The sequence below is a fragment of the Pocillopora damicornis genome, chromosome 5 (genome assembly GCF_964200805.1).
Source record: "Pocillopora damicornis chromosome 5, jaPocDami1.2, whole genome shotgun sequence".
Lineage (NCBI taxonomy): Eukaryota > Metazoa > Cnidaria > Anthozoa > Scleractinia > Pocilloporidae > Pocillopora > Pocillopora damicornis.
This window is the reverse complement of record NC_142674.1, coordinates 23,052,439-23,062,489: the sequence shown is the minus strand read 5'-3', so window position 1 is coordinate 23,062,489 and position 10,051 is coordinate 23,052,439. Positions and strand designations below refer to the sequence as shown.

The 10,051-nt window shown below is 36.7% G+C and overlaps 1 protein-coding gene across 1 annotated transcript; it reads right to left on the bottom strand.

Moving 5' to 3' along the window:
- Window positions 1–1,920: 1,920 nt before the first annotated feature.
- LOC113673009 (ubiquitin-conjugating enzyme E2 H) lies at window positions 1,921–8,149 on the bottom strand. The gene is made up of 7 exons (XM_027189356.2): window positions 7,992–8,149; window positions 7,759–7,835; window positions 5,798–5,872; window positions 5,238–5,277; window positions 4,451–4,503; window positions 3,969–4,097; window positions 1,921–3,728 (listed from the first exon to the last, which is right to left on the bottom strand). Exons 1-7 carry the CDS (start codon window positions 8,042–8,044, stop codon window positions 3,610–3,612), a joined length of 546 nt encoding a protein of 181 aa, XP_027045157.1. The 5' UTR covers window positions 8,045–8,149; the 3' UTR covers window positions 1,921–3,609.
- Between the last annotated feature and the right edge of the window lie 1,902 nt (window positions 8,150–10,051).

Sequence of the window (10,051 nt, the reverse complement as noted above, 5' to 3'; positions counted from 1 at the left end):
CTTCGGTCTGACAAAGGGCTAGCGCTCAAAACGTCAGCTTAGAAACTCCTTACTGTGGCCTGTATTCGATTGCGATCGTTACTTAACTGCAACAAGTTGTGAACAACAGTCTATGTTACAGAGCGAGAGAACCTTGTATTTTGACAGAGATCATGTGAGGTAGGACATGAATTTTTATTGTTTGTCTCACGATAGAGTCACTTGATGTCTCTGTCATGTTCTTTTATCATTTCTCATATTGATCTCCCTGTTTCACCGATATACACTTTGCCGCATTCACATGGGATCTTTTAAACGACACCGTCTTGTTTTGATGGTTCCAGGGCGTCTTTAGGTCGTACTAAGTGAGACCTAAGTGTTGTGTCCGACTTGAAAACGGTCCATATGCCATGATGTTGTAGGTAGCGGCGAAGAAACTCTAATACACTCTTAATGTAAGGGAGAACGGCAGTAGATTTAAATTCCTATGCGGGTTCTTTGTTGGCTGTTACCATTCTTGTTTTTGCGAGTTTTCGTACAAATGAGCAAGGATAATCATTAGAAACAAGTACTGATGACAAGTGTTTCTTTTCCTCAGAGATAACTAACGGTTTCGTTGTGAAGTGTCTGGCTCGGTCGTATAGACACTTAACAATGACACGCTTCACTGACTGAAGGTGGTGTGAATCATAGGCTAGGTACTGGTCAGTGTGGGTGGGCTTTCTGTAGGTAAGAAGACCGTCTGAGTCCCTTGAAGCCGTTGTGTCGAGAAAAGGAATGATATTATCTTCCTCGATTTCCATGGAAAAACGAATGGTAGGCTGCTACTGTTAAGATGTTGTAAAAAGCCGTTGTCTCGGTCTAAGACTGTGAAAGTGTTATCTACATATCGTTTCCAGATCTTAGGTTTGCGAGTCGCATTTGCTATCGCCTGTTCCTCAAATTCTTCCATGCGGTTTGCTCGTACTCAGACCTCTGCGGTTTCGGAGCTCGCTAACGAAGCGGGGGATATTCCTATTTGAAGCAAGGTTAAGTTTATTGATCGTGACCCCTACTGGTACACACGTAGGGTCAAAGAGGCTATCCATATAAGACTTCATCCCAACAACATTAATAGGGATGGCGGAATCGAAATTCCCGAAGCTTGGATACCCACGATCAAACGACACAACAGCAGCCGATTTATGAGGACCTATGAGAGAACATCATCTAACAACCGGAATAACAATGAGGATCGAAATGCACCAATAGCAACGTACCAACGTACTACAGGTAGCGATACGTACGTAAACAGTCGACCTCATCGCCCGATGAAGACTTGCAGTATTGCAGTCGAAACGTTGCGATCCACATCATAAGTAACTCTATCGTGAGACAAACGAAAAAAAGTTCATCTCCTATCTTACACCACGATGAACAATAAACACATATTTTAGTACATCATGTGACTTATCAGTTCACTTGATTACTACAACCTGTAATGAAATAAATTTCATTTTGCCCGCGGATGAAAATCAAGTAAGCAATGATATATCCTCTCAGAGGAAGCTGACAAAAATTGAAGATTGGACGCGATTAAAACCTATGCGCCTTAAAATCTATAACAGTATCATTAGCGTTCGCTGAGAAAGGTCGAGATCGTGCTCAGTATGGCATCGCTTCGGCCAAATCGACTGTGCTTAACAATCTTCTTTGATCAAAACCTGGTTTGTCAAGTTTTGAAAAGAATTACTTGATACAGAAAAGTCAGTCACATTTCTGCCGCTACACTTCAGTAAGGAAACTGATCAATGGGAAAATTTAGGGAAAATTTGCCAGACAGTGAAACACAATTTCCAGCAAATTCCGCAAAAACGTTCTCTTCCATTTTCGCGACCCCATAAAAATCAAGTGAAACAGATAAATGATAAATGAACACAGAATAACTTCACATCTATTGAATACACAACAATTTCCTTTCCTTTATTAAAGCAAGCAAGCACAAGACGACAAATCTTAACTCTCACAGTAATGATAAGGCTCCAAAAACAGTTTGACACGCGTTATGAACGTCTCGCCCTTCTCGCGCCTCGACTCCCGCCATTAAATTCCAAAATGGCGGATTACGATCAGAAAAGAACACATCATTGAAAAGGGGGAGGCGCCGCCGTTCTTTTTCCATCACCTGGGTACAGCAACACAGATAATTTTCCCCACACCAACCCCATTCACATAGATGTTCAATCATTACGAAAAGTGTTTAGTCATAATCAAAATCAGTATGCTATTCTGGAAAGGAGTAAAATAATAATTTTGAAATTTTAAGCTAGCCAGTTCAATTCATACAAACTTAAGAAGTTGTTTAAAATCACAGAGTAATTGGCAATAGAGCGAATTTCGATCGAGTGTCTAAAAACCAGAACCAACGACATCACAAGAGCCAATCACAAAAACGGAAAATAGCAACGAGCCAATCACAACTCAGCGAGACATGAAACCTACCCGAGGCGCAGGAAAACGCAAGAGAAGATGGCGCGGTTGGTATCAAATCTTCATTTGATTGGTTCTGAGAATGACTCGCATTTTCTCGATCAATAGCGGAGCGAAGGAAAACCAAACTAATTCAATCCCAAATTCTTTTTGACACTCAATTGAAAATTGCACTGTAATGATTCAATTATATCAGCAATTCCCTACAAATAACAGAGAACTAGTCACTCCCCAAAAACCCTATGTACAAATATAATACAATATACATTCCCAAACAAAATGGGGCGAATTTCACTGTCATGCATAGCAGATGTCCTTAATCTAACCTTTCCCCATATTGTTATATAAGAATGGTTTTCAGATACGGCTGCCCAGACCAACCAAATTGTTTTGACTAAAAATATCTCTTCACTTAAAAAGAAAAAAAACCTCTCAATGCAATAGCGATTCAGATTTAAGTTTTAGATTAAATTTTCAAAACACAGATTTTTGGTAAAAACGGATAAATCATAACTGGTAATTTGAAGTAAAATAGGTGATACATTATTTTTTTCAGAAAAAAAAAAAAAACAATTTCGCACGTATACAGAATTAACAATTACGAGAGCTGAGTTGATTTCTTCCCAAAAAAATTTATAATTTATAACAGTTATTATGCAAATTATCAGGTTTATGGAATATGTTAAGTACTGCGAACATAATTGTTTTCAGAATAAATAAATAAAGGACTTGCACTGAATTTAGAGATTTAAGATCTCACAGTATTTAAGATTTTTTATATCAAGGCAGCCATTTCTGGGTCTCGTAATTATAAATTAGGGCAAAAATTTACACTGTTACAGACTGTTTAATATTTATACAATGCTAGCATTATTAATTTTGGTCAAGGTTTGGTATCTCTGCTGACTGAAAATTCAATAAGAGATTGAAAATTTCTACACGTTTCACAAGAAAAAAGTTCAAGAAATAATATCACAGCAATATTCCAAGATAAGGAGGAAAACTTTGTTTTTTGCTCTAAAAAAATCAAAGAAATTATCTAAAAGGAAAGAAATTTCTTCCACTAGAATATACCAAAGCTTGACCCAAATGATCATTACTACAATTTATGTATATCTGTCAGCACCTAGAATACAAAAAAAATTATCATATTTTCTTATGTCAGAGCTCCATGTCCTGAGCTTCATCCTCTGAAAAGTCACTTATGGAGCTTTCACTTGATGATGACATTTCCTCTTGGTCCTTAAGGGCTTCTTCTGTCGCATACTTTTTGATATATTCTAAAAAAGGTGTATAGCATGAGTTTAAAATCTTGAACAAACAACAGGTGCCACACTGCTTGGCAGTCTGTGCGGTGACAGATCACAGAATTTGTCAGAATGTGCTGAGAACAACAGTGACACAGTCTGCTGCACCTCACCAGTGACTTATTTGTGATCTATTACTGAACGAACACAAGGCAACATGGAATTTCTTTGTTAAATTGATTACTCCATTGAAGTGACAATGGGAATGGCTACCTTGAATTTTTGCTTTGTATTGTTCTGGTTTGTGCAGGTAGAGTGCAGCTGCATCTCCATTCAAAGGGTCCACAGGATTAGGATAAGACAGAAGTTGAGGAAGAAATGATTCAAAGATATTTGACAAATCTGCAATAAAATCACCATTGATTTCAATACCATACCTTATATTTAACAACTTAAAGCTACAAAAAAAAAAAATATAGTAATACAAACAGCAGTGCTTCTGAAGGATTTCCAGCCCTGACAAAAACTGTAACTGCACAAGTGTCAAATAACAGTGGTTTCTTTTACATGTCCCATATGGCCAATCAGCTGCTGACACATAACATGCACTTCCTGCCACACTTTCAATTTGCTACTGATTAACTTAAAAGGAATTATGACAAATTTTTAATATTAGTCCCACAACATCAAAATGTTTCTTTAAACCGCACTTTTGAAATTGTAACAACTTAAAAATTCAACAGTCAACCATTTACCATAAAGAGCAGTCCAAGCTTGGTTAATTACATCTAGGCATACTGTACCAGATCTGAAGATAAATTGAGATTATTTCCAAACTAAATTTTGCAAAGATATGGCTAGAATAGGAAACATAAGCTTTGATAATATCAATGGTGTTCATATGGACAAACCTAATTTACTGATAAGATTTTTTATTATTTACAAAAACAAAACAAAACAAAAATAAAACCAAATACCATGAAACGAAAATTGAAAGAACGAAAAGAAGAGATACATCTTGACAGTCAGTTCCACTTTCAGATAATTGAAAGACTTAAATTGGTCCAAAATTTACTTCAACTCCTTCATCCAGAAGCAAACAAAGAGCAAAATTCTGAAGATATGACTTCACCTAATTTCAAACATCACAGAAAAATGGATATGCTCAAGTTGTCACAACTTTAACCCTTTAAATCTCTGACCAAATTTGTAATTCTCCTTACTATCAACCCTACAATTCTTATAATGTTAGCTCAGAGAATTTAGTATTGGATCGACTAATCATCTCCAAATTAATATTTTTCTTTATTCTCATCATTTATTTGTTTGATATTGTATTAATATTGTAAGGAGAAATTCTGTCTTGGACACTCGTGGGAGCTAAAGGGTTAAGGGAAAATAAAGAAGAGAAAAAACAATAAGAATATGATTACTTTTAGAGGGCAAAAAAATTTGGGTGTCAGTAAGGGTTTGTATTTTAATATGTTGTGCCAAGAAAATGTAAAGGAACAATAAGTGATCTAAACTGCAGAGGACACTTACGCTTCATCTATGTTAGGATGAAAGATCTTGTTAATGAAACCTTCATAAAGAGAGAAACAAAATCTTCATCACATAATTTATATTTATAAAAAACACAACACAACACAACACAACACCCTTATTTTATTATTATCATTTTTTTAAATAATAATAATAATCATAGTATACAAAAATCCAGGCAGACGTGGAAAATAAATCTAGAGAAGGTCAGTATGTTAGAAACAAAGCACACAAAATCATGCATGGCATCATGGTTTTCAATGAGAAATACAGAAGCAGGAGTGTCAAGTGACATAATATCCTCTATGACTAAATAAAAATTGGCTCAGGCTATTGAAATTTAGTCAGAGAGTTCTGAATATTAGCCAGAGAATTCTCAAATTTCTGATACATGAACCCTGCACATGATTTACGAATGACCATAAATTCCTGCTTCTGAAAATATAAATAGACTATCCCCCTCCTAATCATCTCCACTGCCCAATTGGCCAACAGACACAGCTGCCTTTTAAGTTCTACATGCATGGAATATTTTTAATGCTTTCAAGGCACAGACTCACCTATTGAGGGTGATTTGAATGGGTATTTTTCTGGCAAATCGACTCTAACTTTCCAAACGCCCCCTTCATAATGTGCTGCCAAAGACAAAGGAAACTTTCAATAGCAGAGTAAGTTAAAAAATGAGAGATATTTTGAGTGATATCCCTTAGCTGACTAGTAAATACCTTGCCTTTGACCCTTTCACTCCTTCACTCTGGATAGTAATTCTCCCTACAGTCTCATGAAGTTAGTTTGGAGAATTTGGTATGGGATCAATTAATAATCCCAAAATTAACAAATTTTTTCTTCATTGTTGTCACTTGTCTGCTTGATTTTGTATTGATATTGTCAGGAGAAATTCTGTCTTGGTCACTTGTAGGTGGCAACTACACCCAAAGCACACCCAAGTGCAAATGACTAAAGAAAATTCACAGGCTTGCTCCCTTTGGTCTATTTGTGTTTTTCTGCACTCCATTTGTTTTCATGCAAATAGAGGAACTCAAAAAGGAAGCAGTCTCTTTCTTGGATTGCAAAAGTTGCAATTCATCAAAGCAACTGTTTTGTTTGATGCTCTCTGAGACAACCCCAAATAATGCCAGAAAGCTACTTTCAGTTCTATCTTAATGTGGTGTTTTGTAAATTAAATGCATCCAGGATAATCATATCAGGTTTAGGATTATCATATCACCCTTTACACCCTTATGTCATCATGCATATTCTCCTAACTGTTCTTTATACATTTCCTAAGGTGCTGACAAGGAGATTTTGTTAACTGATCGAGAGCTTCTTTTGTTGGTGATCATTTCCTTCAATCTCATGACTGTAATGTGTGACTCAGGGGTGATATTGTAAGGAGAAATTAGATGCAAGTTACTCTTGGGGTTTAAAAGGGTTAAGGACCTGTATAATGGCTTGATAATTAAAATTTTACAGAAGCCTACATATTTATTTTGAAACAAAAAATATGAATTGTCACAACTCAAAACAAAGGCCGTTTTTTTCTCTGTCAGAGACACGATTTTTCCTTTGCCAGATTTTAACCCATCCGGTAATATCTATTGTTTTCAAGAGTAATAAAAATACGGCAATTGTAAACAGGTCCTTGAGATGGATATTCATATCATGGTTAAAACCTGCAGGCATTCAAAAGAAAACATGTTGCCCACAAAGATACCATAAAGCAACTCTGAGGTCCAACAGACTCTTTTACAGGGACACCACTAAGTCAACTGTTGTTTAAATCTGAGATCATCAGTTTTCTGTTTTAATTGGTAACCAGCTCATCAACACACTAACCTATCAAGTATCTAGAATAATTAGCAGGACAGAGATCTCTCAAAATTAACTCTGTAAAAGACGATTTCTGCATAATGAGATGAAATTCTAAACGTGTATTTACAATATGTGAAAACGAAGACAGCCTTAGGATATTCAGTTTCTTTTTTTCCGCACAGAGCATCAGCTGTTAATGTTTACAACAGCGAACGGACTTGTAAATACATTCAATAGACTCCACAAAAACACGGCATTTTAACATTTTTTCCTAACAACAACAAACATTGCGAGCACAACTTACGTAGAAATCGCTGGACATTGTCTTTGATCCAATATCCTTCTTTATTCATTTCCTTATCAGAAGAATTTACTAAACAGACGGATCGAATTCTAGGAGTCTGTGTATTAGATGTTTTCAGCCGGTTCCGATGTCACCTTTAAAATTTCTTGTTAGTGCAAATATGTCTTCGAGTTATCGATTTATAATTTATAATGGCAGGATTAACATAGCTCGACAAGGCAATTAAACTTTCCCTGCATTTACACGCCAGTATTTGAACGGAATATCACTGATACAAGAGTTATGTCATCAAAATTTCACCGACATAAATTTCTCACTGCACCAAAACCGATCACGAATGAAAACAAGTGTAGTGAACACGAGACTTCGAGACCGAAAACATATGAATTTTAAGCTTGAACTTACATCCACTTGGACCAAAGAACTTCACAATGAACTCGTTCAATCCACCAAGTATTGTCACTTCGTGCTTGCTTTCGATCCTGATAAAATCTTCGTCAAGGAATATCATCATGAAAGCAGTGCTCATACCATAAATACAAAACGATCACCAAGCGAGCGCCATTTTGGCTCGCAACTTGCCTGCCGAAAACAAAACGAATTGGCTCAAAATCACGCGCAAATTTTGACAAGGATACAGTTTGATGACATCAGTGTCTATTCGTCTCTTCCCAGGCGATGGAGACGACATAATGTCCGTCCAACAAGCTCAAATCTCTCCTTCTGTCTCCCTTCTCCCCAAGCAACAATGGACGATAATACTCTCTGGTTGGTTTGTTGACGTAACATTATTATTTTGATCACGTGAATAGCTACGCTCCGCCCCCATCTATCTCGTGAGCGGAAATGAGACCACGTACCGGAAAGAGGAACACTGAGAATTAAATGAATAAACGAAAATGGAAAAGTCTTGTTTTCAACATCATGGTCTTGAAAATAGACTGGAAAAGTTCTGAAATATGTGGTTTGCACTCGGAGAGAGACGCCTAACGGAGACACTTTACTGATACTGAAAACCTTCCTCAAAACAAGGTTGAAGAAAATATTGAAACTGTTAAACAGCTAAAAGGAACGCTCAAAGGTCGATTTCGGTTTCATTTGATCAAAGAGCATTTCTTATTGTGTAACAAGGAATCATTGACACAAGTTCCGGATGATAAAATATTGGCAGCTGCATGAAATTCTTTTTACTTATTTGAATTTAAAGTATCTATTCCCGCGAGTCCTGTGCTTATTAAATTGAGCAAATTATTTCTATGACTTGAAACTCAATTAGACCTGCAAATCTTTGGAATATCAACGAAGTCTGAATCGATTCTTACTAAGCTCAATTTTGTCACTGGATTTTATAAGTAAGCAGAATCCTACAGTCATTTTGATTGGTTCTTACCTGTGATATGAAGAGCACAGATGACGTCATCACAAACAATGCTTTTCTTTTTTATCTCGCAAAACAAATGGTCTCCCTGTTATCATGGCTCTGTGCAGTAATACCTACACCTTGTGTGCCACTTTTTTGCTCTTACCAAATTTAACGTCATCTGCGATCTATTACTGAACAGACCCACGGCTACATAAAATCTTATTGTTATTATATAATAAGCTAAATTAGACACGGATTTTGATTGGTTCTTACCTATGATGTATTGGAGGATAGACGTATCGATGACGTCACCATTAATACCTTTTGGCTTTTTTTTTTTTTATCTTAAAAGAAAATAGATTCCATATTGCCGTAAGTCTGTGCAGAAATTAGCTAGAGAATTCAAAATGTGGTAACTTTGAACATAAATGAGACATTCGCCGCGGTTTCAGGTGCCACAGTTTGTTCTTATCTCATTTTGACGCCATCTGTGATCTATTACTGAAAAGGGCAATTTGGTGTTATCAACTGACTTGATAACGTAAATTGGCCACTGTAAAGAGTTGCACAGCTTTGTAACTCTTTATCGGCGATGGCCAATTTACGTTATTAATTCAGTTGATAATACCAATAACCCTGTTATAATCTCCCACCGACGCAGCACCACAGTTTCTTTAGAAACGTATCCCCTTATCTGTTATTGAACAGACGCATGGAAAAATGGAATCTGTTTGCGTTATAGTAGTTGTTGTAAATATAGGCTTTTAGAAAAGACTCACTAGGGACTGTTTTGGAAGCCAAATCGAGAGAGAGTTACTGCGGAAGATCGCTTATTTCAAGGAATATTGGAGACAGCAGTGAGATTGTGTCATCAGTGGTGAACTGGGATATAGACTCTGGTTAGCCTAATTAAGTTTATTAACGATAAGTGTTATGTTGCTTTAGGAGTCGCTCCTTGTTAAGAACATTACTCGCTGTTTAACAAAGTAGTTGAGTTTGTAGGATTGTAGTATTTTTCTGTCGGTTAGATTATACCGTAACATCTGTTGAGAAGAGATATATCTACAGTTCCGTATGAAAATAAGGCGATTAAACGGTCGAGATAGATCACTCTTTTCTTTGGCTGCGTCTTGTTTCTAGTATGGTTTGAAATATCCTACGGAGACCTCTAGACTACGAGGAGTCCCTCCTTTTCGGTGAGGTCGGTCGTGCGTGTCCAAAAAGATTAGCCGTAAAAAGTTAATGTTCGCACGCCGCGCAGAACTCCGAGAGTAAGGTCCGTTTTACTTTGTTCTTCCTCAGCATCCAAGCTCTTTCTTGGTATATCATCGCTGC